The 24382-nt window shown below is 56.6% G+C and overlaps 13 protein-coding genes across 13 annotated transcripts; 6 read left to right on the forward strand and 7 right to left on the reverse strand.

The window, feature by feature from the left end:
* The first annotated feature begins 4 nt into the window (after window positions 1–4).
* V1518DRAFT_434942 (chloride channel) lies at window positions 5–2496 on the forward strand. Its single transcript, XM_066906258.1, has 2 exons — window positions 5–187; window positions 236–2496. Exons 1-2 carry the CDS (start codon window positions 154–156, stop codon window positions 2467–2469), a joined length of 2268 nt encoding a protein of 755 aa, XP_066757948.1. The 5' UTR covers window positions 5–153; the 3' UTR covers window positions 2470–2496.
* V1518DRAFT_421291 (HAD-like domain-containing protein) lies at window positions 2454–3546 on the reverse strand. The gene is made up of 2 exons (XM_066905189.1): window positions 3252–3546; window positions 2454–3188 (listed from the first exon to the last, which is right to left on the reverse strand). The coding sequence occupies exons 1-2, from the start codon at window positions 3315–3317 to the stop codon at window positions 2496–2498; spliced, it is 759 nt and encodes a 252-aa protein (XP_066757949.1). The 5' UTR covers window positions 3318–3546; the 3' UTR covers window positions 2454–2495.
* V1518DRAFT_421293 (uncharacterized protein) lies at window positions 3459–5361 on the forward strand. Its single transcript, XM_066905190.1, has 2 exons — window positions 3459–3899; window positions 3949–5361. Exons 1-2 carry the CDS (start codon window positions 3545–3547, stop codon window positions 5160–5162), a joined length of 1569 nt encoding a protein of 522 aa, XP_066757950.1. The 5' UTR covers window positions 3459–3544; the 3' UTR covers window positions 5163–5361.
* An 888-nt stretch (window positions 5362–6249) lies between these two features.
* V1518DRAFT_358884 (histone-fold-containing protein) lies at window positions 6250–6632 on the forward strand (the record flags this gene model as incomplete). The annotated part of the gene is made up of 3 exons (XM_066901201.1): window positions 6250–6375; window positions 6429–6513; window positions 6580–6632. Coding segments are annotated over 3 exons (264 nt in total), but the record flags the coding sequence as incomplete, so codon positions are not given.
* Window positions 6633–7287: 655 nt separating this feature from the next.
* Window positions 7288–8277, forward strand: V1518DRAFT_91125 (Rieske [2Fe-2S] iron-sulfur domain-containing protein). The gene is made up of 2 exons (XM_066906712.1): window positions 7288–7832; window positions 7884–8277. Exons 1-2 carry the CDS (start codon window positions 7503–7505, stop codon window positions 8181–8183), a joined length of 630 nt encoding a protein of 209 aa, XP_066757952.1. The 5' UTR covers window positions 7288–7502; the 3' UTR covers window positions 8184–8277.
* Window positions 8278–9278: 1001 nt separating this feature from the next.
* V1518DRAFT_376497 (uncharacterized protein) lies at window positions 9279–10331 on the reverse strand (the record flags this gene model as incomplete). Its single annotated transcript, XM_066901545.1, has 1 exon — window positions 9279–10331. The coding sequence occupies one exon, from the start codon at window positions 10329–10331 to the stop codon at window positions 9279–9281; it is 1053 nt and encodes a 350-aa protein (XP_066757953.1).
* Window positions 10332–10795: 464 nt separating this feature from the next.
* V1518DRAFT_376771 (uncharacterized protein) lies at window positions 10796–12277 on the reverse strand (the record flags this gene model as incomplete). The annotated part of the gene is made up of 2 exons (XM_066901557.1): window positions 10796–12093; window positions 12178–12277. 2 exons carry the CDS (start codon window positions 12275–12277, stop codon window positions 10796–10798), a joined length of 1398 nt encoding a protein of 465 aa, XP_066757954.1.
* Window positions 12278–13603: 1326 nt separating this feature from the next.
* On the forward strand, window positions 13604–14975 carry V1518DRAFT_421305 (major facilitator superfamily domain-containing protein). Its single transcript, XM_066905191.1, has 2 exons — window positions 13604–13769; window positions 13823–14975. The coding sequence occupies exons 1-2, from the start codon at window positions 13629–13631 to the stop codon at window positions 14834–14836; spliced, it is 1155 nt and encodes a 384-aa protein (XP_066757955.1). The 5' UTR covers window positions 13604–13628; the 3' UTR covers window positions 14837–14975.
* On the reverse strand, window positions 14848–16236 carry V1518DRAFT_421306 (uncharacterized protein). Its single transcript, XM_066905192.1, has 2 exons — window positions 16014–16236; window positions 14848–15960 (listed from the first exon to the last, which is right to left on the reverse strand). The coding sequence occupies exons 1-2, from the start codon at window positions 16175–16177 to the stop codon at window positions 15021–15023; spliced, it is 1104 nt and encodes a 367-aa protein (XP_066757956.1). The 5' UTR covers window positions 16178–16236; the 3' UTR covers window positions 14848–15020.
* A 123-nt stretch (window positions 16237–16359) lies between these two features.
* On the reverse strand, window positions 16360–18599 carry V1518DRAFT_421309 (uncharacterized protein). Its single transcript, XM_066905193.1, has 3 exons — window positions 18512–18599; window positions 17738–18304; window positions 16360–17681 (listed from the first exon to the last, which is right to left on the reverse strand). The coding sequence occupies exons 2-3, from the start codon at window positions 18297–18299 to the stop codon at window positions 16417–16419; spliced, it is 1827 nt and encodes a 608-aa protein (XP_066757957.1). The 5' UTR covers window positions 18300–18304; window positions 18512–18599; the 3' UTR covers window positions 16360–16416.
* V1518DRAFT_421315 (Tim10/DDP family zinc finger-domain-containing protein) lies at window positions 18547–19327 on the forward strand. The gene is made up of 4 exons (XM_066905194.1): window positions 18547–18704; window positions 18769–18875; window positions 18941–19070; window positions 19152–19327. The coding sequence occupies exons 2-4, from the start codon at window positions 18772–18774 to the stop codon at window positions 19188–19190; spliced, it is 273 nt and encodes a 90-aa protein (XP_066757958.1). The 5' UTR covers window positions 18547–18704; window positions 18769–18771; the 3' UTR covers window positions 19191–19327.
* Window positions 19328–19615: 288 nt separating this feature from the next.
* Window positions 19616–21562, reverse strand: V1518DRAFT_421320 (actin family). The gene is made up of 4 exons (XM_066905195.1): window positions 21437–21562; window positions 20928–21172; window positions 19942–20870; window positions 19616–19883 (listed from the first exon to the last, which is right to left on the reverse strand). Exons 1-4 carry the CDS (start codon window positions 21472–21474, stop codon window positions 19791–19793), a joined length of 1305 nt encoding a protein of 434 aa, XP_066757959.1. The 5' UTR covers window positions 21475–21562; the 3' UTR covers window positions 19616–19790.
* Window positions 21563–21679: 117 nt separating this feature from the next.
* On the reverse strand, window positions 21680–24362 carry V1518DRAFT_421324 (Lipin/Ned1/Smp2-domain-containing protein). Its single transcript, XM_066905196.1, has 3 exons — window positions 24102–24362; window positions 23980–24050; window positions 21680–23916 (listed from the first exon to the last, which is right to left on the reverse strand). Exons 1-3 carry the CDS (start codon window positions 24208–24210, stop codon window positions 21967–21969), a joined length of 2130 nt encoding a protein of 709 aa, XP_066757960.1. The 5' UTR covers window positions 24211–24362; the 3' UTR covers window positions 21680–21966.
* Between the last annotated feature and the right edge of the window lie 20 nt (window positions 24363–24382).

The following is a 24382-nucleotide window of genomic DNA, read 5'->3' on the forward strand; positions in this document are numbered from 1 at the left end:
GCTGGCGGGGCTGCGGCGGTTGTGGCGCGCGCCATCGCGTAACCGTCATGAAGTTGTGGGGTTGTGCCGCATCTGCGCTGCACCGCCACACATCCGCCGCCGCCCATCACCACCGCACACCCAGCAACCCCATGCCATCCACCAAATGTCCTCATGAGCAACCGCTTCGCCGACTTCGCGACCATTGGTGCGTACTACACTCAATTGCTTGTATGCACTCTTGCTGACAATTCAGACTGGGTCCAGGACGCAGCGCGCGACCAGCTCCGCCAGCGTGTCCTGCGCTCGCGCGTCGCAGGCGTTGCTGCGCATCGCGTCTTCGCGCGTCGCTCCCTCACTGGCAGCCTGCGCGCGCTCTATGAGAGCGTGCAGGGCTGGGTCGTGCTTGCACTGATTGGCGTGCTTATTGGCAGCATCGCCGCGGTACTCAACATCATAACTGAGTTCCTGTCCGACTTCAAGAACGGGCGGTGTACAACCGGGTTCTACCTCAACGAGACGTTCTGTTGCTGGGGCGCGGATGCAGGCGGGACGTGTCCGGAGTGGAAGCCGTGGTCGTCATCGCTTGCGGTGCGGTATCTGCTATTTGTTCTGTATTCCATTACATTCGCCAGCGCGTCAGCCTTACTCGTCAAGGTGTACGCACCAGCGGCGGCGGGCTCTGGCATCTCGGAAATCAAATGCATTGTCTCCGGTTTCGTCCTGAATGGCTTTCTCGGCGCGCGCACGCTCGCCATTAAATCCCTTGGTCTACCCCTTGCCATCGCGTCTGGCCTCTCCGTCGGAAAGGAAGGTCCTTCTGTGCACTATGCGGTCTGCGCTGGCAACGTCGTCGCGCGCTTGTTTGACAAGTACCGCAACAACGCGATAAAGATGCGCGAGATCCAGACCGCCTGCGCCGCCACTGGCGTTGCCGTCGCGTTTGCGAGTCCAATTGGCGGGGTTTTATTCTCGCTCGAGGAGATCTCCTCCAACTTCACACTGCGTACAATGTGGAAGTCCTACTTCTGCGCGCTCGTCGGCACAGCTACTCTTGCAGCGTGGAACCCCTTCCGGACAGGCCAGCTTGTCATGTTCCAAGTCAAGTACGAGCACGACTGGCACTATTTTGAGTTCCTCTTCTACATCCTCCTTGGCGTATTCGGCGGCGTCTATGGCATCGTCATCTCGAAATGGAATTTTGTTGTCTCTGGCCTCCGTAAGAAGTATCTCGCCAACTACGGCATCCACGAAGCCACCGCCCTTGCGCTCATCACCGCGCTCATCTGTTACTTCAACCGCTTCCTCCGCATTGACATGACCGAGAGCATGGAGATCCTCTTCCGCGAGTGCGACGCACCAGAGTCCCTGGCTGACGAGGAGTACTCGGGGCTGTGCGACTCCTCGAACCGCACGGAAATGGTGAAATCGCTCGTCATTGCGGTCGTCGTGCGCAGTTGTCTCGTGATTATTTCTTACGGCTGCAAGGTCCCCGCAGGCATTTTCGTGCCGTCGATGGCAATTGGGGCGTATTTCGGTCGCATGGTTGGCATTCTTGTGCAGGCGCTGCAGGAAGTGCATCCCGACGCGGCGATTTTCTCAGTATGCCGCGCAAACACGGAAGAGCCGTGCATCACCCCTGGCACGTACGCGTTCCTCGGCGCCGCAGCAGCGTTGTCAGGTATAATGAACATCACCGTCACTGTCGTCGTGATCATGTTTGAGCTCACCGGAGCGCTGACATACATCCTACCCACCATGATTGTCGTTGGTGTCACTAAAATGATCAACGCACGCTTCAGCAAGGGTGGTATCGCTGACCAAGCCATCACATTCAACGGGTTTCCGTTCCTGGATTCCAAGGAAGACCACGAGTTTGCCGCGCCGGTGGCCGACGCGATGACGGTGAAACCACTCGCGTTTCCCGCATACGGTGCAATGCTGTCCGAGGTGGAGGACACGCTTAAAGGCACGCCCGTGAAGGGATTTCCCATTGTCGAGGATACACAGTCGATGGTGCTCACAGGTTACATCACACGGGCGGATCTGACATACGCGATCGAGCGCGCGAAAAGGCAAAGCGGGAATGAGATCCGAGAAACCGCGACTTGCTTCTTCACGACCCCGGACCAAAAGCCCGCGCGATCCTCAGTGTTTGCGCGAAGGCAGAGTCCGTCAACCACCCCATCCGCGACTATCGACGGCGGCATCGAGATGGCAGATCTCCCGTCCGCGCCCTCCGCGCGACCGCCGCTCTCACCCACACAGTCATTATCATCCGATCCCTCCGCCCACGGCGTTCACATCGAGTTTGCGCAGTTCATCGACATCGCACCTATTGCGGTAAACAGACGCGTAGCGCTGGAAACAGTCACCGAGATCTTCATCAAGCTCGGGCCGCGTGTGATCCTCGTAGAAGACCGCGGCGAGTTGGTCGGCTTGCTCACACGCAAGGACCTGCTGCGGTACCAGGCTCAGCATCACAACTAATTAGAATACATATTATTTACTCTATTCTACGACGCAGTGTGCGTGTGGTGGTGCGCGGGCTTTTTGTTCTCGATGGCAGCCTCGATGGTGGTCTTGCCCTCAACGATAGCCTGCACCTTCTCGTGGATGTCCTTGTACGTGTGGAACACGTGGTAGGGGATGCCCTCGCGCTCGCAGTAGGTGATCAGGTCACGGTCGACCTTGGCGAACAGCAGGTCCGTCTCGCGCGCAGCGCTGAGGTCCGACACGCCGTCGCCACAATAAAACAGCATCGGTCGCGCGTCATCGGGGAGCTCGGCGAAGGGTTTGATGCAGCGGGACTTGTCATGACCAAAGTCGGACTCGTCGCGGTAGACAATCTGCCACGAGCCGTCGTCGTTGATCTTGACGTCATTCGCAACGATCTGGATGTCGTCCGCGGCAGCAGGGCCGACGAGTTTTGCGAGCAGTGCGTGGATGATAGGCTTCATGCCCGAGGAGACGATGACGACGGGGATACCCGCAGCTTTGGACCACGTGTAGAACTTGGCAAAGCCCGGGTCGAGCTCGATGTGGGCTTTGAGGTACTCGATGCACTCCGGGAACGGCAGGTGAACAGACTCGAGCATGTCGTGAAACGCGTCGCGGAAGGACCATCGACCCTCAAGAACCTCAATGTTGAGCTGCCGACGGCGGGCCTCGCCGTAGCCGATAGTGTCGGTCATGTAGTCATTGCTGTCCTGCGTGGGGGTCAGCGATACGCGATGCGGTAAGTAGTCGGTCGGGATGGACAGAGGGCGTACCTGGAGAGTCACGGTGCCGTCCCAGTCGGTGAAGACGATGGCTTTGCAATCGGGGATCACCAACATGCTTGCGATACGCTCACTTCAGCAGTGTGCGGTGTGGAGGAGAGAGGCCCGAAGCGGAGGTAGGAAGATGTTTTGAGCGTGCGGCGGTGCGGACGTGTGCGGTCGAGCAGCGACCGACAAAAGCACGGCTATCTTTGTTGCCTTCGCTTTCCGTGCGGCCAGTTCGCACTGCGAGCTGAGTGTGTTCTTACTTACTCTGCTGATACTGTATATATACCCACCTCACCATGAGAGAGAGTATACACAAACTCGCCGCCGCTGCTGTCGCGAGCATGACCGCATCGCCGACGACAACGGCGCGGCCGCCGCGGCCGCCGACGCATGTACACCGGCCGTACACGGCGTCTGCCTCTGCCGCCGCTGTCGCTGTCGCTAATACCGCTGACATCTCTGATCTCCCTGTGCCCTCCGACTTCAACGAGACACGGTCAGCGACGACCTCGCCGACGCGGAGCAACAAACACCTCGTGCTGTGCTTCGACGGTACAGGGTCGCAGTTTGGACAGCGACCGGCATCGAATGTTCTGCGCATGCACCAGATGATCGAGCGCGGTGATGGTCGCGTGATCGACTACTACCAGCGTGCGTGCTCTTCAACTTCTGAATGAATACCAAACTGACTTGCGTCTAGCCGGAATCGGATCGAGCATTATATCTCCGCACAAAGTAGATGCGCTGCTGACTCTTGACTCGCTGATTGCATATACCTTCGACGAGCATGTCATCGCGGCATACCGCTTTCTGATCCGGAACTACGACGCCGGCGACCGCATCTGGATGTTCGGCTACTCCCGCGGCGCATACACTGCGTGCGTAGTCGCATCGCTGATTGAGCGCATCGGGCTACTCGGCAAGGGCGGTGGTGAACTCGTCCCCAGTGCTTGGCAGATCTACAAAGACTGGGCGACGCAGCACCTTGCGGAGGAGGCCGCGGGTGGGCTGAGTAACTACGGTGCCGGCGGCGCGAGCACGAGCGAGATCGCGGACGAGTTCAAGGATACGTTTGCATGCGCCACGCCGCGCGTGTTTTTCCTCGGGCTGTGGGATACCGTGCAGGCGGTGGGACTGTTGCGGAATCGCATGTGTTTCTCGGCCACACGGCCCGCGGGGATCGTGCAGCATGTGCGCCACGCGCTGAGTGTGGACGAGCGACGAACTATGTTTAGACAAAATTTGTTCCATCATCCCACCGATCCCGCTGCTCCTGCCCCGCCCAAATGCTCCGCATGCTGCGCGTGCTGCTCGGCCCTCGCGACCGCCGATGCGCGCGACGTCGTCGAGCGCTGGTTCCCAGGTAATCACAGCGACATTGGTGGCGGCTGGCCGCCGGACCCGGACACCGGCGGCTCGTTGCCAGATCTGAGTTTACGCTGGATGGTGCGACATGCGCGTGGGCTCGGGCTGCCGTTCTCGGAGGATCAGGTCGCGGCGTTTGCAGCAGAGGGCGCGACACGCGCGATCATGGCGCGCACTCATGACATGCTCTCGATTAATCCGCGTCTCGGCCGCGGCGCGAAGATGGCAGCGAAGTGGTGGCTTTTGGAAATCTTGCCGATGCCGTACACCATCGATGCTATGACTAGGGATACCACTACCGCCGCCACATCCTCTACTGCCACAGCCTGCGCGGAATCTCGAGCGGAGGAGGAAGAAGAAAGATGCAAAATCGCGTACGAGCCACATCTGGGCCGGCGTAGGAAGATACCTCCGTACGCTGTGATGCACTGGAGCGTGAAGTGGAAGCAGATGTTAGATCCGCGGTACCGGCCGCGGAATCTGCCAGTTACGGTGCTCTACGAGGATGCGGAGGCGGTGAATATGCCGGATGATTTGGTTATTGCATGAGCGAGGCGGAGGGCGAGAAAAATATTGAGCTGAAAATTGTGGTGTGGTGGCTTCTTGCTCTGTATGCGGCGCGCAGAGTATTGAGGTTTTGTTTTTTTAGTCAGTTTGGGAGATGAAGTGGTGTTTGGGGGGTACATTCCACTGCCGTTTTTACAATGCATTTTTGCCATGTGTGGGTGCGTGTTCGTGGGTGAGGGCGAATGATTCAATCGCGTCCCTGAAACGCGTCGCGGGGTGACGCGTAAACATGTGACCAGCCCAGCGCATGTAGACGAATAGACTACGTGCAGGAGAACTGAAATGGTGATACTTGGAACGAGTACATCAACACGCGTGGAGAAGGGGATAGTGCTGGGAAAGGGTGCAAATCTTGGTGAAGACATGGACGAAAGTGGAAGGGCAGGAGCGTCGAGGACAGGGCCCGCCGCACGCGCTTGGCCAGCGCGTCCTCGCTTCTTCCCGTTCTTCCTCGCCTCTTCCGCCGCCACACCACGCCCCACCCTCCCTCGCGATCGCGGGATTCCCACCCGACTCTGTCCGATTGTGCACTGGAATCAGCGAACCGGTCGCTTTTCACACAGTTCACCATTGGGCAGGCCGCAGTCGTGTCTATCCTGAGACTCACATGACACCGAACACAACGTTGCCATATCCAGCACCGGCACAGAAACAAATGGAGCAATACCCACTCGCGCCGGCAGCAGCGCCGACTGCGATGCTCACACCACAGCCGACCATGCAGGCGCTGCCACTGCCGAAGGACAGCATCCCTAGCGACGCGATGGTGGTCGACAGCACCGCAACGGCCGCGTCGACCTCCCCGTCGACCTCTCGACGACGGAGCTCGAAACATAGCGACGGACGGCATCACCACCACCACCACCACCACAGCGCGAGCACATCAAGCACGACTAACAACTCCGCGACCCCCGTCGCCGCAGCGAGCGCCAGCACCAGCAACAACAAGAATCATCACCACCACCATCACCACCACGCAGGTAGTAGCACTGTCACTCCCAACAGCGCGGCTGCTGCCGCATCGGCTCACGCAACTGCCGCAGCTACTGCAGCGGTGCAGGCGACGCTGTCCGCGACTGCGGAAGCGACGGGACAAACTCAATTGCCACTGTCGCGCGTGAAGAAGATCATTAAACTTGACGATGATGTGCGCGCGTGTTCGAACAGCGGCACGTTCGCGGTAACTATCGCCACGGTAGGCGCGCGCTTAGCACAGTTTTGTTTATTCACGCATACTGACAGGGGCAGGAAATGTTTATTCGGCATCTGTGCGAACGCGGCTTGATCATGTCGCGCGGTGAGCGCCGGAAGCAGCTGCTGTACAGGGATATCGGTAGGTTGTTCTCGGCGCGTGAGATTGAGATATGCGTACGTGCGTGTGCTAATTGACTTTTGGTAGCCACTGCGGTGCACAAATGCGATGAGTTAGAGTTCTTATCAGGTGAGTTTTCTGTGTTTGCATGGGTGTGTAGTATGATGCTGACGAAGTAGACCTTGTTCCGCGCACCGTTCCGCTGGCAAAAGTGCTCAAGGAACGCGCAGTCCGCGCGTCAGAGGGCGATCTGCTTTCCGCCACGGCTGACGAGAAACAACTATTACTACAGCGCCCACACACGTCGAACCCGACCGACGCGGTGCTCGCCGGCGCGACCAACATCCTGAGTGCGCTGACCGCGAGCAACAGCACAGCTGGCGGTGCCGGGCCCAGTGAACCGCAGCGCCGCACGCCGAGCGGCAAGGGGAAGGGCGCGAATGGTGCAACGGCGCCGTGGCCGAAGGGGCAAGCGCGGCTTGTGCTACCGGTGGTGAGCACGTCGTCGCCGACGGCGCCGGCAGAGGAGACGCAGGATGAGGAGGATGAGGAGGAAGACGCGATGGAGATTGATAAATGAGTTCGCGGGTGTAATAATAAGGTTCAGTGTACGGCAGAGTGGTCAGCAGCGGGGCTTGTAGGTAGTAAGCAGCGGGCTGTGTACCTGCTGGCCCAGCCAATCGCGAGGCTCGAAAATGGGGCGCGACACGGCAATTCTTCGCGGTCGCGGCTCAGCGTCGTCGTTTGGTCGTCGGTCTGCGCGCTCCTCCACCACCTCGAACTTCATCACCAACCACTCCTCTCTTCCTACAATACCATGGCGTCCCGCATTGCTGCTGCCGCCTCGCGAAGTGCTGGTCTCCGGGCCGCCTCTGGCCGGGCCTCCGCCGTCGCTGCTCCCGCCGCGAGATCGGTCGTCTCTTTCGGTGAGAAGTCCCCTAGTCCCCACGGCTCCGCAATTCGCATATCAACCCGCAGCATGGAGATATGGTGCTCATCTGTGTGAATGAATGCAGAATGCTAACTCCTTTGTTCTCGTCATAGACCAGACCCGTAGCGCGTCTAACTTCTACACGACCGACAACACATACAAGGTTCCCGACTTTAGCCACTATGCGCGGAAGGACGGCGGCAGTGACTCCTCGCGCGTGTACTCGTACTTTATGATCGGCTCGATGGGCCTGCTGTCCGCTGCGGGTGCGAAGGCAACTGTACAGGATTTCCTGTCAAACATGAGCGCGTCCGCCGATGTGCTTGCTCTCGCCAAGGTCGAGGTCGACCTCTCGTCCATTCCTGAGGGCAAGAACGTGATTCTCAAGTGGCGTGGCAAGCCTGTCTTCGTATGTTCCTCCCATATGGTGGCAGTGTGATCTCGGAGCTGACAAGAGTAGATCCGTCACAGAACCGAGCACGAAATCGCGGAGGCCCGCGCGGTGAATGTCGCCACGCTGCGCGACCCGCAGACCGACGACGAGCGCGTGCAGAAGCCGGAGTGGCTCGTCATGCTCGGCGTGTGCACGCACTTGGGTTGTGTGCCCATCGGCGAGTCTGGCGACTTTGGCGGCTGGTTCTGCCCCTGCCACGGTTCGCACTACGATATCTCAGGCCGCATCCGAAAGGGCCCCGCGCCGCTGAACCTCGAGATCCCCGAGTACGCCTTTGGCGACGACGACAAGCTGGTCATCGGTTAGAGAACGACAGGAAGCAAAACGGCGTATATTATAATCTATTCACGGGCGGAGCTCTACCGGGCGACGAGTGGGCATTGGGGGAAGTGGTATCTATACAGTATGACAATACACCGCATTAGTACTACCACATGCCATGTCCAGTATTGCTGCGCCTAGGTCGCTGTTTGCTGTTTGCCGTAGCATGACAACTACTGGGAAATATAAAAATTGCTCCTCGGAGGGCCTTCCTTGGCATGTAGAAGTGTTGAGCGCACAAATGGCGGACACCTTGCAATTGACTTAAAACGGGTTCGTGGGACCACTGGCATAAGGTCGGCACAGTTGTACACATGAATTCGTATAATTAGTCTTACTGTCCGGTGGCATTGGATCTGCTTCCTGCTGCCATCGATCCACTTTTGTCTCTTGGCCACTCCTACAACTTCTCCTGAGGCGCTTGATCCGCTTTGCGGTAACATGGACTTGTGCACCCTTTGTACCGTCATGCACTTTCCTGCCGTTGTTCTGCTGACACGCCGCAAGTTTCTGCCGACCCCATGCTTGCATGCCCTCTTACAGTCGCTGTTGTGCGCTATCCTGTGGTCGATGTGGCAGTTCAGGACTGTTTGTAGAGCTGAGGGTGTAATCGCAGAAGCACGTCCGCTCCTGTATAGCCCTTGATCTGGACAGTGCGGTATTCGCTCTACTCTGCGGGCTGCCCGACAGCTGCTCACCTCTCTGCCCGCCCCATCCTCTCTTTCCCACGCTTCCCTTACAGATATCAGCTGTAGGACAACAGGTTCCGAAACCCTTGATCACACATCCTGAGGATAATCGTTTAAGCGCATGCTCGTCTTGGCACAACTACACACAAAGTTGCATATACACCAAAACAACGACGAAATTTCACGCTTCTGCAGTGCTCCTTTGCGGGCAGTACACCGCCCCGCAAGCCCTCAGCAACCAGCCACCCCCCGGGAGCATTTCAGTGTGATATGCGATAGTTGTTACATTTTAAACTAATTTAACCCGTTCATGACTTACAACCCAGATATTTTCTCCAATACACCATATGCCAAACACAAACCAAAATAAAGTACAAGATTACAAAAGAGATTATTCAATGTCAAACCGCGGTCGTAGTTCGATCGCGGTCTCACCGTTTGTGTTGCGCGCGTACTTTTCCTCTTCGTCTTCGTCGGCGGCGCAGAAGATGCCCGCGACGCCCGTGCCGACGACCGCGTACTGCTTGAGGCCCTTGTCGAAGTTGCGCGTGCATATGATTGCATTGATGATTGTGACTGTGATAAATACGAGGGTTAGCACGGCGAAGGTGGTCAGAGATTTGCGCGCGGCGACGTATTTCCAGGCTTGCGACGGCTGGTACATACGCGCGAGCTTGAAGATGAAGTACGCCATGCTCGCGAAGAAGATGCTGATGACGACGACCATGCCAGGAAGGAATTCGCGGATGACGAAGAAATACGTCCCCACGAGCACCGCAATAGTAAACGGGATAACCGCAATCGTGAGCGCGAACTCGACGTCCTTCGTGTTGAGCACAATCACGACGAACTGGATTGTAAACCCAAGGAAAAAGAAGAAGTCAAATTTCAGCAGCGTCGTGAAAATCTGCAGCGCGAGGTACCGATGCTTCATGCTGATGTCTGCGCCGAGCTGCTTGTAAATGAACCATCCAAAATCGCGAAACAAGTAGAAGCACATGATCCCCATGGGAATTGTGCACACGCCGATGACCGCGATCAGCGCAATCACGTACGCGTTCATCTCGCTCCACGCTGCAGCCGCAAGCGCGCCCGTGCTCGAGAGGTCGAGACTCGCGGACTTGATCTGTTCATACTGGATGCCGGCGTACACCATCATCGCGATGTTGAACGCGGTCAGCCCGATCGCCTGGATCGTGTTGCGCAGGCGCAACGAGTCGTACGCAAGCACGAGCGAGTACACTTCGCCAAAGATAAATAGTGCCAGATACGTCGGGATTGCGACGGTGACTGAGCGCTCGTCGTCGGCGAGGTTATAGGAGGTGTTAATGTTTGCCTGGAACTTGCCAAAAATATAGCCCTCGAGCGAGAGTACGACGGCCGACTGCACGAACACAATGCTCATGAAAGCGAGACTAGAGCCGGACTGGCGAAAGCGCGTCATTGTCCTAGGGGAGACCATCTCTGCGGGTAGGAGCTGGTGGTGGAGTGAGGACATGTGGAGCAGAAGAGCCGATTCTCCTGTCGCAAGAAATACGCAGCGGCGAAGCACGGGAAGTGTGAGCACGTGACAGCCAAGCCACTTCATCTTTTCCCCGTGTTCGCGCGTCGCGTCGCGTCACGTTGATTATTGTTTGCGATGTATATTGCCCGAAACATGCCAACGACGATACGCGTGCGCGCAGTAAACACAATTAAATACGTGGGAAAAATCAACCATGAGCGCCTGGAAGTCTGCATCCTGTAGAAAAAGTCATCCGTGTCCGTCCCCTGTACCCCCCGCCCGTCCGCCCGTCCATCCATGCCAGAAAATAGAAAAGCAACCAGAAAGCACACAAAACATGAGACTCTCGCAGAGTACTGTAACACAAAACAACAGAAATAATCAAGAGTCATTATGCCCCCCTTCTAGGAAAGTAGCCCATGAATGTTCATCAAGCTGCGCACGTCTTCCTTGTTACGCGTGGGCGAACGCTGCTGCGGGAGCTCTGCAGGTGGAAATGGCATCTGCATCGCAAAGCCCTCAGAGAGCGCACGCATCATATTCTCGCCGGGAGAAGCACTACCCTCGCTCAACCCCGGCGTCACGGCCGAACGCTCTTCGCGCTGCGCCTCCTCACCCGCGACTTGTGCAAACCCCAGTAACCCGCGCGCGTCATCCATGCTAGGCATGCGCCGCGGCTGATCTTCATGCTGCTGCTGTTGCTGCTGCATCCGCGTGTTGTCCGCAAGCTTGAGCAGCTCTGCCTCCGCGGGAGGAAGCGACTGCAGCGTGTCCTTGCCATCCCAGTAATACATGTTGTCATGATACTGCAGCACGCATGGATCCTGCTCCTCCCCCTCCTCGTTATCGCTGCTGCTGTCGCTGTCGTGCCGCCCGCCATACGGGTACATGTACGGCTGCGTGCGAGGCCGCTGGCGCGGCGACCAGCCCGAAGATAACAGTTTCAGCGAACTCGTCGCTTGCAGCGCGCAGAGCAGGTCCTGCGGCGACGACGCCAAACTTGCGTCGCGCAAAAAGTCAAGATTCACGCGGTTCTCGCTGCCGTTCCGACGGTGCTGGTAGTTGCTCGCGCTCGCGGTCCGGCGCAGGTGCGCGTGCGCGACCTCAGGGCTGCTGCTCGCATCCAGGAGCTGCATGTGCGGAGAGGGAGTCGGCGCCTGGAGCGGCGACGATGACGCCGGCGAGGGAAGCTGTGTGTTTGCCTGCTCGGTGCTCGACGGCAGCTTTCGGTTGGAGTGCAGTGGTGACAGCCCCTGCCGAGGTTGCTCCGGAGAGGAGATGCGCGCACGCCGCTGCACAGGTCCATTCACGCCATCGATCTCCTGCGTTGATGCTGGGCGACGACGTCGGCGTCGCGTGGGCTCGTTGTCGGTGAGCTGCAGCTGGCCAAACCCAGGAGTCCCCGGCTTGAGACACGAGGCTGGAAAGTCTGCGCCAAACAGCGGAATCAGCGCATAGCGGATGTTGTAGCATGTGCGAACGGCTAGCATGCGTGCGATGTCGTAGGGCAGCCATGTGCCCTGGATCTTGAGGAAGCCGCCGCGAACGCGCCGGATGACGTTCTCAAGGTCGGGGGAGTTATCAACGAGCCTGACAATGTCTGCCTTGGTGTTACCAATGGCCTTCCAGAGGCCGGTGAGATGCACGTATCCGGAGAAGAAGTCCCACATGATGACTTGCTCGTTAACGGTGTACTCAAAGACTAGACGTTGTTAGTAATAAGACAGGGGTAGGGCTTCGGCGCGTCGGTCGCGCGCGCTTAAAGTCCCAGCACGCGTGCACTCACCGGTTAGGTAGTTCCGTTCATCGGTGGAAGTCGTGTATTTCTTGCGCACGACAGAGGGCATGCCTTGCGGGAGCTGCGACGCGCACTCGGCGGGAACCATGCCGACGGCGACAGTTGTAACCGGGTAGTGCACCGGCACCTGGTGGGCGTCGGCGAGAGCGTACACCGCGTTGACCGGTCCGCGACGCGCGCGCGCTCGCGTCGGCGCGGCGCCGGGGGTAGACGTGGAGGACGATGCGGTCGATGACGATGTGGTGGGCGTGGCAGCGGCGGCAGAGGGCGATGGAGGGATCGATTGCGGGGCCGGTGCGAAAGCTGAGGGGCCGTCGGCGGAGGCAGGGGCCGAGGCCACGGTCGGGACCGGGGCGAGACCCGCGGGGGGGATGGCGGGGGAAGAGGGACGCGCTGAGGAGGCGGCGGCGAGGACCGGTGCGGGTGGTGCACGCGCGAGGAGAGGAAGGAGATAGTGTTGCTGGGGGCCGCTCTGGTGCGCTGCGCGCACGAGAGGGGTCGTCGCTGGGAGGGCGAGATCGGGAGTGCGAGCCGAGACCGGGGATGCGGCGGGTGGCACCGCGACTGCGGAGATCGCGGGAGACATGGCGGTGATGTGCCTGGTAGCGGTAGAGGGGCTGCCGAGGAGCGGATGACAAGAAGCGGGCCGCGGGACCGCAGCTGGCGGAGAAGAGTGCGGGGGCGAGGACTGAGAGGCGCGAAGCGGGCGGCGGTGCGTTGGGAAGGCGCGAGCGGTGGCGACTCCGCAGCCCTAGCCCTGGCCGCAACTCACAAGTGACTCAATTCTCACGCAAGTGCGGCGCTGTGATCCGCCCACCGAGGGAAACATTTCATTCCCGGAGAAGCCCTGCCTATGTCCACTGCCATATCCCCGCCATCACCACTCGCCCTGTTCCGTAGAATGTTGTGCTCCGCAGTAGCCTCGCTTATCCCCTTGTTGCTCCTGCTGCTTCGGTTCCGCTGATGCAGACTCCGGTGCACTCGGTTGTCGTCGCCTCTCCGGTTAAACTAAACTCCGTCGTGCGGCCATCCGCCGTACGGGCATTCTAAGCTACATACTGGTCACTAAGCAAACCTCCTCCCCGCTCGAGCTAATGCTGACACCTCCTCAGCACAAATAACTCCCCTTCGCCCCCACCACCCCGCTGCGGATACTCATGGTCAACACGGCAAGCACCACAAGCATTGACACCAGCTACGCCACCCCTGTCATGGCGCTCGACACCGCCGCAAGCGTCCCTGCTGCGGAAAAAGTCGACCTCGAGCACGACCTCGAGCACGACCTCGAGCACGACCTAGAAAAGGCGTCCTCCACTCCCGACGAGGCCCCTTCATCCACTTCAGCAGCCGCCGCTCATGTACCCTTCCCGGCGCCGCACGACCTAGTCGTCGACCGCGGTATGCGCGCATGGCTCACAGTCGTCGGCACCTTCTGCTGTATGTTCTGTACCTTTGGCTGGGTCAACGCCATCGGTGTCTTCCAGGACTACTACGAGACGCACCAGCTGAGTGCTTACTCCGCCTCCTCTATCGGCTGGATTGCCTCGCTCCAGGCCTTCATCATGTTCTTTGGCGGAGTGGTATGCTTCTCGCGTCATCCCTCTTGCTCTCACTCTGATATCTAACGAGCCAGTTTATCGGCAAAATCTTTGACTTCGTCGGTCCCCACTACATCCTCTTCTTCGGGACCATTCTTCATGTCCTCGGCCTCATGATGACTTCCATCTCCCACACTTACGGCCAGATCCTTGGCTGCCAGGGCATCATCTCCCCCATCGGCTCCGCCTGCGTGTTCTACGCCTCTCTCTCCTCCGTTGCCACCCACTTCCGCGCCAAACGCGGCCTCGCGACTGGCATCGCCTCCTCTGGGTCCAGTCTCGGCGGCACTCTCTTCCCCATCATCGTCAAGCGGCTCTCCAACGAGACCTCTTTCGGTTGGATGGTCCGCGCCTGCGCCTTCATCATCCTCGGCCTCCTCATCATCGCAAACTTAACAATAACCTCCAACAACCAGCACACCGGTTGGCAACCCATCAAAATATCAGACTTTACAAAGCACTACCAAGACAAATTCTTTGTCGTCCTCCTCTTCGGCTCTGTCTTCACCTTCTTCGGTATTCTCATCCCATTCGACTACATCACCACCGCCGCCTCCCACTACGGCATCGACGATAGCATGGCAAACTACCTCGTTTCCATTCTCAACGCGGCCTCCGTCATCTCCCGCATCTCCATGGGCTTCATCGCCGACAAATTCGGTCGTTTCAACGTCAACACCATCGGTATCCTTTGCTCCGGCATAGGTGCTCTCGCAATCTGGATTCCCGCCCGCGGACTCGCCCCCTACATAGTCTTCGCCATCATCTACGGCTTCTCGTCAGGCTCCTTCATCTCCGTTACTCCCGCCTGCGTCGCAGAGATTTCCGACATCCGCGACATTGGCACCCGCATCGGCGTACTCTTCGCTACCGGCTCCTTCGCCGTCCTCGTCAGTATCCCCATCTCCGGCGCTATTATCGGCGATGGTTCCGACGACAAGCGCTGGATGGGTACTGCTGTCCTTGCCGGTCTCTGTATCCTCATCGGCGGCGGCTTTGTTGGCGCGGTCCGGGTCCTCAAGGTCGGCTGGGGGTTCAAGAAGTACTAGACTGCGACGTGTTTTGTGTGCTTTGTATATATATCACGTTTCTCTATTTAACCACTTAAGTCCATTCGGATACAACTACAACGTCTTCACTAATCGTGGATTCGCTTCTGTTGTATAATATAACCAATCTATTACCTAAGTTACACGCTAGTTGCAGCCGCTAACACCGCATCCCACTCCTCACCTACAACCGCGAGCAGTGATGATCATACAACTTCTTCGCATCCATCCACACGCGCGACGACTCGCGCTCGTTCAGCGACAGTAGCGACGGCAGCAGCGCGGCCGAGAATGTCTCAGACGATTCCCGCGGCAGCAGACTCGGCAGGTGGTCGATCGAACACACCGACAGCTTAGGTCCCGCAACTGTCTCAACCGCAACAGTCGGCTCCTTAAACGTGGTCGCAACCGTGTACACCGGGATCGGATTGAATGGGTTCGTAGTGTCGGCCGATACGTCGACGATCACCGACAGTTTGCGCTCCGGCACGTTCAGCGACTCCATCGTCACGAACGGCGCAATCTGCTTGGACAAATAAATACAGTTGATGAAGATATCCGAGTTCACAATCTCCTGGAACGGGCCGCCCTTCGCGGTCTCTGCCATGTCCCACTTGATCATCTTCTCGTCCGGGATGCCGACCTTGCGCAGCAAATCAATCGCGCCTGATCCGCACCGGCCCAGCGCGCCAATAACAAGCGTAGTAGGCAACGCAACACCTTTGCGCGCAACAACACCATCCACCGCCTTCTTGACATCCGCAATTAAAGCAGTCTCATTGGGATACCACTCCACCTCAGGTAGCAGCTCATCATGCTCAAGCTGCCATGCCCAATCAAGCAACCCGATTGCCGCGCCCGCGAAACCTGCGTAGAATCCAAACGCCGCAACGCGGCGGCCGGTCTCGTCCTGCAGGAACTCAATATCGTACAACAGTCCGTTGCCGTCGCGATACCGCGATAGCACATCTTTCCAACCGCCCTGGTCCTTGTAGCAGTGCGCAAACTGCACGTGCTCGTGCACGAGCGGGAACGACTCCTCCGGCAACTCTTTAAGGCCAATGATGATCTCGTCCTTCGGCGCGTTCGGCCAGCAGAACTCATCCACCATTGGAAAACCGAGTCTACCGTTGTTAGCATCGTTCCATAACAGCCACTTCACGCTATGTCAACTCACTCCTCAAACTCAGCGTCGGGAAAAACCCTCTGCGTTGACCGCTCGATGATAATCTTGTATCCCGCGTCCGCAAGCGCCTTCGCCGTCGTCGGGGTTAACGCAGAGCGGTGCTCCATGGGCTTGGACTCCGCCCGCAGGTGTAGTGTAACTGGTGCCGGTGCCATTGTACTGTCTCAAACAGAAGAACTGGAGTGAATGGTAAGTACTGGTTTGAGTAAAGAAGCGAATCGACTGGGCGTTTTATTCGCGAATTTTCGTGATTTTTTTCCTGCGGCTTCGTGCGGCGCACAAGAGTAATTCACGGAAGTGCCTGACGTCAGTCGGCCGCCCCATGGCCAGCCATATATGAATGAGTATGGTATCTATGACTATATCTATCTATGTACATGTCCGAGCTTTGGAATTACTCTTGGCTTACCACGCTCTTGATGCCTCCAAAAGTCAACACCTCCGCAATCTTCTCCGTGCCGGTCAACATCATCACGAGCCGGTCAATCCCCATGCCCCAGCCCCCGGTAGGCGGGAGTCCCCACTCCATACTCGCGAGATATCCCTCATCCACTGCCACGGCCTCTGTATCTCCCATATCGTCTCGGTCCCGCTGCTGCAGCTCGAACTTGCGCCGCTGCGCAAACGGCGAGTTTTCCTCCTCGTACGCGTTTACGAGTTCCTTGCCGGACACGTAGAGCTCGAAGCGGCGCGCGATGTTATACGGTTTTCCCGCACTCGGCGCTGACTTTGCGAGCGGGGAGAGCACTTCGGGAAAGTTGATCAGAAATGTGGGCTTCTTCGCCGCGGCGAGATGTGGACCGATAAAGTGATCCGCCAATTTATCAAACATGCGCGGTACTGTCACGACTTCTGGCAGCGGGATATGCCGTTCCTTAAAGAGCCTATGCAAGAACTCATGCGCCTTATCCGCGTCCGTGCGATCCTCCTCCGTATTGCTCTGTAGCACGTAATCCGGAAACATAACACCCAGGTACTCCTCTAGCGTGGGTATAAACTCGATCCGTTCAAACGGTCTCGAAAAATCGAGCCCAGTCCGTACCAGGTGCTCGTCTACCGCCGGAAAAACCACACGCGCCTTCGCGACGATCTCCGATAACATCTGTTCCGTGAGTTCCACGAGGTCATCGATACTTGCAAATGCCTGGTAGAACTCGCATGTCGTGAATTCGGGGTTGTGTGTGTGGTCAATGCCTTCGTTGCGAAAGACTTGTCCAATCTCGAACACGCGGTCGAAGCCGGAGATGAGTAGTCGCTTAAGCCACAGCTCCGGCGCAATACGGAGTTCAAGCGAGACCGTCGACGGTGCATGCTTCTCCGAATCGTCTGACGACGACACGGAGCCGAATACGGACGCGTGTGTGACAAAAGGCCGTGCATTCGCACCGCCTGCAACATCCGACAGAATCGGTGTCTGTACTTCCAGATAATCGCGCGCTTGCAGAAACTCGCGGACCTGTGCTATGAGATATGACCGTGCGCGGATTATGTTCCGCGCGGAAGGATTCACGATGAAGTCGACGGTACGGTGATGCGATTTCGTGCGGTCGGATAAGGTAACCGGAAGTGGATGCAGACACGGCGAGAGCAGCGTGATTGCACACCGCGCGCGAACTGACAGTTCGTCGGTCTTTGTTCGTGTCAGGGTACCCGAGAGAGCTGCATATTGTCAGCTCCAGGCCTCTTTCCGTCGTAGCGCTGTAAGAACTACTCACATATGAAATCACCTCGTCGCAGCAGCTCCCACGACTTTTTGAACTGTTCTGCATCGACCACGTTCCATGATAGACTCTGAAAACTGTTGAGATGATAAATTGCTTGAATCTTCGACTCCTCCTGCTCGAGATCGATAAACACAAGATTCTTGCCCGCGACGCGGATATTGGTGATCCGTCCGCGCACCGTAACACTCCGTCCTTCACCCTCATCAAGCGCCTGCAGCTCGTCCATCGTGAACTTGTCATATGCAGCCCGCACCTCTGCGATCCGCATGTATTTCTCGTCGCTCCGAATAACAGGGTACATCTCCTTCGGCGAGGCAAGCAGCGCTTCGCGCCGGCCTTTGAAATCCGCGCTGAGGTTGTGGGTCGCAGTGATGCTCGACTTCGCACCAGTCGACCGGGGTTTCGTATCAGTGTTTGCTTGGGCTCGAAGGAATTGCGCAGTGTGGAATCGCGTCGTGCGTAGCGCCGGCGCGTGTTGGTGCTCCGTCGTTGCTTGCCGTAGCGCTCTTGCCAGCACCGGCAGTGGCATACCTCGTTGCATATGCGGTGTCATTGTATCTAAGCCAATTATTAGTACTCATTCAAAATCTCCGAATAAATATAAAACATTCACAAGAGGTAGATCAGAGAGAAGATTAGTTCGTTGTGTGGTCAATTGCGTTGCTATGGCACACGTGGAGACATATGTTTCCTTAACCTCAACAGCTTTCTCATCATGGCAACAGCGAAATCAGCACTAGAATACAATTGGAATTGGTCACCTACGATGCAGTGTGTCCTATGATGCTGCGCCGCCCATGTCGTAGCTGCTCCGTCGTACACAGCTACTTCTTCGTCTCTGGCGTCTCTGTCTCGGGATGCTCATCGCGACCTCCCAAAAAAAATTCCCGGCTGTCAGCAGCGCAACCCATTTTCGCCGCCATTCTCTCCTCCTTATCCGCTCGACATTCTAGCTAACGTATGGAAATCACACATCGGCTCTTTTTGTTTCTGTGCGTGGTATCTAATGCGACTGCCTGCAGAAAATGTCTTTTTTCGGAATGGGCGCGCGCCCGATGACAGACTACGATGAAAATAAGATCAACGCCATCAAGGGCGAGATGCTCATGATGTCGCAGATGAAGGAAAAGTTTGTTGTTCCTAGAATTGCTGCTTCGGTAGTACCTAGATAGTTCAGTGGACTAACACGACCAGGGTGTCCAACGCTTGCTTTGAGAAGTGCCTGCCCGGCTACTACACCGAGAGCGACCTGAACAAGGGCGAGTCCAACTGTGTCGACCGCTGCACCGCCAAGTTTTTCCAAACGATCAAGCTCCTTGGGACGGTAAGTCTATTTCTTATTCTCTTCACAGCCGGATTCTATCGGACAGACGGACCGTGGTCGCGTGATACTAACACTATTCAGGAGATGCAAAAGCAGCAGCAAGCAGCTGGCGGACTCTAAAATAAGCACTCTACAGCCTTCAGTTTGTACACACATTTTTGCTTAGCAGGAACGGCGATTTTCCTGCCAATATCTAAGTGCTCGTTTGATGTTTTCTTGTACATAGTAGACGCCTTCAATCCACGATTCAACTTTAATTCATGTAAAGGTCGCGTTAAGCGGCTGCAGGATTTTGCTCCATTAGTTGCACCTGGTCTTGACGATGAATGGATCGCCGGGAACGTGTACTCGGTAGCATCGGATCATGATGCTACTGAAAGGACATCTCTCATATCCTTCATCCACTAATCCTCCGTCGACATCAGCTGATGTAATTTTGCATTATACAAAACCTACAACACAGTTATAGCCATGCCATCGGCACTCTGGTGAGCTCTTCGTAGACAGGCTATCCTTAAGATTTTGCATCCTTCTTCACACGTATTCAGCTCGTTGTTGAAATACAGTGATCAAAAATGAAGCATAGCTATTTAGATCAATCAAATCTTTCTTCTGCTATCTAATAAACTGACCGACCGATTGTGACATACACTACACTACAGATAAACATCAAAGACGTACGAACCTCGCCAGGTGCAGTGGGGCACGCGAATCTCGCATCTAAGGCACATTGAACAAAGAGAACTGGCGAACGATGCCCGGACCGTACTCATCGTAGTCCTTCTTCGTGTGGCAGTAACTTTTGAATTCGGCCTGTGGTAGTAATGTCAGAAACAACCCGATTTGAATATCAACCAATGCAAAAACTTACCGTCTGTGCAAGCAGTGAGCCACCAAACCACACGGCATTGCGCTGTTTCTTGTGGCTGATAACCTGCACCTCCAAACCGCCGGACCGAGCGCCGCTAAGCTCCTCACTCTTGTGAATCCGCGCGTCGACAAGCTGCTTGATGTCCCGCTGCAGTCTGCGGCCAAAATCGCGGAACATAGTAGACCCACCCGACAACACAATGTTCTTGTACAACCCTCGACGTACATCAATCGGACTGGTCTGGATGACCTGATCGACAACCTCGGGTAGCGGCGTCAGGAAATCAGACGACGCGATCTCCGGGTTAAAAAAGATCTCAGGAGCCAGGAAGCGCTCGTATCCAATGTCGATTGTCACTTTGCGGCCGAGACCCTGGTCGACGAGATACTTCTGGAAACGCTCAGGCTCGCGATCGAATCTGTTGAACTCCTTTACGATATCCGGGCACACATAGCAAAACTCCTCTTTGATCTTTTCAGCAGTTCTTAAACTTGAATCCGGTTCGTTTCGGTCTCGCAGAAGACTCTGGACGAAGTACGTGATATCCCTACCAGCGATAGGGATATTTTTGATCGCAGACGCGATAACGTAACCCTCGGCAACGGGGATGACATGTGTCACACCATCACCACTGTCTATGACAGTACCAGTCAATGATCGGTCCTGGACCTTGTTCGAAGTCCACGACGCAGCAAGCGCAAGAACGGCCTGCACCGCAATGTACAGTCCCGCGCAATTGAAAGACTCAAACATGATTTCCGCAGTCATCTCGCGGTTTTCTGGCGGATTCAGCGGCGGTTCTGTTAGTAGGAAGTAGTGGTCCTCGGGCTCGCAGCGGAGGTATTTGAAGATTGAGTTTTCCCAAAATCGCTCCATGTAATCCCAGTTCTCTACTTGACCGTGGCGGATGGGATAGTTGAGCGCGTAGCCTGTTCGCGGCAATTTAGCCCAGTCTACAAACATGCATCGCACAATCGACAACATACCAGGACCGTTCGACGCGGCCACAGCCTCGTCGCCAATGAAGAAGTCGAGATCTTCAGTGCCACGCTTCTGCGATAGATTGCCGCCGCCGCTGGAAGCTGCGCTGCTTCCACCTAGGAATGCGGGCTTTGCAGACACAGCAGGGCGTGATCCGGCTCCCGAAGTCTGACGAGTCGCAATTGCAGTCGGAAAAATGAACGACGGCGAGTCATTGCCAGCAAATCCAAGCTTCGTCAGACCCGTACCGCTGTGGTCCGTTAGTATGATGACTACCTACCACAGAGTGCAGTCTAACTTCTCGGCCTGCCGCGTAGACAAACCACTATCAGGCAATCCCCCTAGTCCTGACATCCAAATCAATCAAAGAAATGCACGTACTTGTCTAAAGCAAATTGTTAGTACATAATCCCCAAATCAGCCGACGAAGCGCGCGCATCAGCGCAGTGCGCGGCCGCCCCTCCTGTTGCTGATCTACACGGCTCAGCAAGCCTGGGTCAGCGTGGGGCCACACATACCCATAACAACGGCCGGCGTGGTGAGATGCGACATGATGACGGTGAGCAGAGTACCCTAGCCGTGCTCTGAATAGCAGATGCAGATGCGGATGCGCGGACGTCGACCAACTACGCAGCTGGGGACAACGACAGCGGAGTAGCGAGGCGGCATCGTCGTCCGTCCTCGCCGGGACAGAGTCACGTGATTCATACGCGTCCTTCCACTAGTGATAGCACTACGTACACTACACTGTATCTGCTTACCTACATGACCAGAGAACTATATTGAGTTGTTTATTCAAGGTTTAATTTATGCTTCGCAACAATGTCCTTTCTGCCCGTGTCTTCTGTAACAGCCTGCCGCTACAACTTGTATACGGCGCGAAACAAAAACGAGTGCCGGCAGCAGCCGACTATCAACACGATGCAGTCTGTGTGCAAGAGTCAAAGCCGCCGGAACTCAGCTACGGCCGGTCTATAATTTGCCCCATGTCGTGACTCAAATACTGAGCCTTTGTTAAAGAGGTAACATGCACAACCGCATTCCTCACGTCGTGTCGGACGCTTCTTCGTCGGTATAATCTCCGTCATCATCGTCTTCATCCTCCTCGTCAAGCTCCTCCTCGTCTTCCTCAGAATCATCATACGTCCGAGAGCTGGCTCTCGTAGAACGAGGCCGGGAAGAAGAATCGTCCTCGTCTTCTGATTCTGAAATGTCAAGTACCGGTTCTCTCCAGAAGTTCGCATCCGTGAATCGCTCGTCGCCTAGTTGCGTCGAAACAGATGGGAAAAAATGGTCCACCAAGTCCGTCATGTGCACATAAGAACTCTTGTATCCCGCTAGCTCTAATAACTCCATGTGCACGTCTGCATTAGAGTTGATTGTGAAAATGCGAGAGGACGGCACGCCGACAGAGCGATACGACAGAGCGTCCGTGATACGGTTTCCGAAACCAGCGTAAAACGGTGTCGTGTCTTTCAGCCCAAACAGACTCTGGATATCGCGCAAGCAAGCCATCTTGAAGACCTCCGGCTTACGGTATATGACTTCTCTACGAAGTGCTGCAATTGTTCGATCGGGTGACAAAATCACAGGTCCGACTGGAAGCTTGTAGATACCCTGTTCGATGCCTTTCAAATAATGTCGTGTGGAGTCCGCCTGGCCGACGGATCTTGATGTCAGGTACATCAAGTGATAGCCGTTGTTTGCGATATCGGTAAATAGTTTTGCAACACCAGCGTGTGTCCAATCGCGTCCTAGTATGGTCAAGACGTGTCCTAGAGCATCTGACTTTGTGATGGTTCCATCAATGTCGGAAATCACAATCATTGCATCATATCGCCAATAGAACATGCGGGCCGTGCACACAGCGCGGCCGCCGTTGACACTAAACGAGACGGGATTCTCGCCAGGCGACAAATCCAAGCTCTTGAGCTGCTCGGACGTTAACCGCAGTGTCTTCACATATCGCTGCTCCTTTGGATCATCGGAGGATGTATTGAGTGAACCCGGGATTAGTAAACCTGGGGGAGGCGGTGTAGATGGGGGTGTGCTGAGCTGACCAGGCGACTGCGCATCAGATGGCTTTCCAATTAAGTCGTCCGGTTCATAGTCAAACTCCATAGACCCATGTTGCTCTCTATTGTGGTGCTGCAGAGCTCTGTCGCGCGCCTCTTCGCTTGCGTAGATCCAGAGATTTCCATGCTCATCAGGAGCAATCAGCGAGGCAATTTCAGTATTAATTGCAAGTTCATCCGACAGAATCTTCCGAGCAACGGACTCAGCTCGCGCGGTCTCCTCCTCGCCTGCTTTATAGCCGCGCATATCGAGAACAAGATCCCCACTGTCTGTCACTGTGGTCGGGATTCGACTAACGCTAAGCTTCCGACTCAGCTCCTTTGCTCGCTGAATAGCCTGGTCTCGACTCAGGGGTGGACTTCGCGGTCGCAGAATCGGCGTCGAGCCACTGCTGACAGCAGACGACAGTTCTGGATCATCGGAGCGCAGGTTGTTGAGCAGAGCACGGGATAGCTCCACTGAAGGCCAGTTATCTGTCGCCATCGGATAGGCTCGCGGAGCAACCAAGCCACGCGGAGAACTGGACAGAACGGAGTCAGGTGGCGTGCTGCTGGTGGAGAGTGCAGAGATAGTGGTGGCGGACTTGTGGGGTACAGCGACAGGCTGAACGATATCGAGGGAAATATCCGACGGAGGAAGACTGTGGGCTTCCAACATGCTATCGTTAGACCTCTGGTGCGAAAGAAGTGGCCGTCCGTTGCTGCCACTGGAGAGATCAAGATACTCCGGCTCCTGCAGGCTGGAGGGGCTCGAGGCGGACGAGGGCGACGACGCCGCGGAGGATGCGGGGGATAGGACGGGCGAGGTGAGCAGATCTGATGGCACGTCGTTGTCTGTTTCGAACACAAAGAACGCCTCGCCGCCATCGCCGAGCTTCATCATGTAATCGACCTTGCGGCCATTGACGCAAAAGTCGACCTAGGCACAAAGTGTGAGCACTTGATTCCGCGGCGGATATGCACACGCAGACCAAAGTCGCACCTTCTTCTGGGACGGTTGGAGCAATGAGAACTTGCCGAAGCGGATGTGGAAAGGCGAGCATGCGAGATCACCTGGCAGCAGAGGATCAGCTCAGAACGTAGGACCCAACAAGAGTGACATACCATTCTCCTGCTCAATGACGATGACGTCGATGGCGCCCGTGAGGGTGGCGGGATTGAGGGAGCTCCATGTTTTTGACACAGACCCGATCGCCCGGCCGACGTACTGCATTGGCGGACCAGGGGCGGGAGCAGGCGCGTGGAGTGGAGGGGACGGTCTGGAGGCGGCAGTGATGGGTGCTGACGATCTGGCTGTTGGGAACAAGCAGCCTCCACTGCCGCGCCGAGTCCGGTCCCGAGCACGAGCCGAACACGAACACCCCGAGCCCGAGCCCTTGGGCCCA

Source organism: Limtongia smithiae (genome assembly GCF_038497785.1).
Source record: "Limtongia smithiae strain NRRL Y-17922 unplaced genomic scaffold V1518scaffold_11, whole genome shotgun sequence".
Lineage (NCBI taxonomy): Eukaryota > Fungi > Ascomycota > Lipomycetes > Lipomycetales > Lipomycetaceae > Limtongia > Limtongia smithiae.

Excerpts from the sequence above, each read along its gene's own strand:
- V1518DRAFT_434942 (XM_066906258.1), top strand. The coding sequence starts at position 154 with ATGAGCAACCGCTTCGCCGACTTCGCGACCATTG. Across the intron at positions 188-235 it reads CGCCGACTTCGCGACCATTG|ACTGGGTCCAGGACGCAGCG; the intron begins GTGCGTACTACA and ends CTGACAATTCAG.
- V1518DRAFT_421291 (XM_066905189.1), bottom strand. The coding sequence starts at position 3,317 with ATGTTGGTGATCCCCGATTGCAAAGCCATCGTCTTCACCGACTGGGAC. Across the intron at positions 3,189-3,251 it reads ACGGCACCGTGACTCTCCAG|GACAGCAATGACTACATGAC; the intron begins GTACGCCCTCTG and ends ACCCCCACGCAG.
- V1518DRAFT_421293 (XM_066905190.1), top strand. The coding sequence starts at position 3,545 with ATGAGAGAGAGTATACACAAACTCGCCGCCGCTGCTGTCGCGAGCATG. Across the intron at positions 3,900-3,948 it reads CGTGATCGACTACTACCAGC|CCGGAATCGGATCGAGCATT; the intron begins GTGCGTGCTCTT and ends ACTTGCGTCTAG.
- V1518DRAFT_91125 (XM_066906712.1), top strand. The coding sequence starts at position 7,503 with ATGCAGAATGCTAACTCCTTTGTTCTCGTCATAGACCAGACCCGTAGC. Across the intron at positions 7,833-7,883 it reads GGCGTGGCAAGCCTGTCTTC|ATCCGTCACAGAACCGAGCA; the intron begins GTATGTTCCTCC and ends TGACAAGAGTAG.
- V1518DRAFT_421305 (XM_066905191.1), top strand. The coding sequence starts at position 13,629 with ATGTTCTGTACCTTTGGCTGGGTCAACGCCATCGGTGTCTTCCAGGAC. Across the intron at positions 13,770-13,822 it reads TCATGTTCTTTGGCGGAGTG|TTTATCGGCAAAATCTTTGA; the intron begins GTATGCTTCTCG and ends CTAACGAGCCAG.
- V1518DRAFT_421306 (XM_066905192.1), bottom strand. The coding sequence starts at position 16,177 with ATGGCACCGGCACCAGTTACACTACACCTGCGGGCGGAGTCCAAGCCC. Across the intron at positions 15,961-16,013 it reads CCCGACGCTGAGTTTGAGGA|ACTCGGTTTTCCAATGGTGG; the intron begins GTGAGTTGACAT and ends TAACAACGGTAG.
- V1518DRAFT_421309 (XM_066905193.1), bottom strand. The coding sequence starts at position 18,299 with ATGACACCGCATATGCAACGAGGTATGCCACTGCCGGTGCTGGCAAGA. Across the intron at positions 17,682-17,737 it reads GCGACGAGGTGATTTCATAT|CTCTCTCGGGTACCCTGACA; the intron begins GTGAGTAGTTCT and ends GACAATATGCAG.
- V1518DRAFT_421315 (XM_066905194.1), top strand. The coding sequence starts at position 18,772 with ATGTCTTTTTTCGGAATGGGCGCGCGCCCGATGACAGACTACGATGAA. Across the intron at positions 18,876-18,940 it reads ATGTCGCAGATGAAGGAAAA|GGTGTCCAACGCTTGCTTTG; the intron begins GTTTGTTGTTCC and ends TAACACGACCAG. Across the intron at positions 19,071-19,151 it reads CGATCAAGCTCCTTGGGACG|GAGATGCAAAAGCAGCAGCA; the intron begins GTAAGTCTATTT and ends AACACTATTCAG.
- V1518DRAFT_421320 (XM_066905195.1), bottom strand. The coding sequence starts at position 21,474 with ATGTCGCATCTCACCACGCCGGCCGTTGTTATGGGTAT. Across the intron at positions 21,173-21,436 it reads CCGGCCGTTGTTATGGGTAT|CGGTACGGGTCTGACGAAGC; the intron begins GTGTGGCCCCAC and ends AACGGACCACAG. Across the intron at positions 19,884-19,941 it reads GCTCACTGCTTGCACAGACG|GCCGAATTCAAAAGTTACTG; the intron begins GTAAGTTTTTGC and ends TTACTACCACAG.
- V1518DRAFT_421324 (XM_066905196.1), bottom strand. The coding sequence starts at position 24,210 with ATGCAGTACGTCGGCCGGGCGATCGGGTCTGTGTCAAAAACATGGAGC. Across the intron at positions 24,051-24,101 it reads CGTCATTGAGCAGGAGAATG|GTGATCTCGCATGCTCGCCT; the intron begins GTATGTCACTCT and ends CTCTGCTGCCAG. Across the intron at positions 23,917-23,979 it reads TCCAACCGTCCCAGAAGAAG|GTCGACTTTTGCGTCAATGG; the intron begins GTGCGACTTTGG and ends CTTTGTGCCTAG.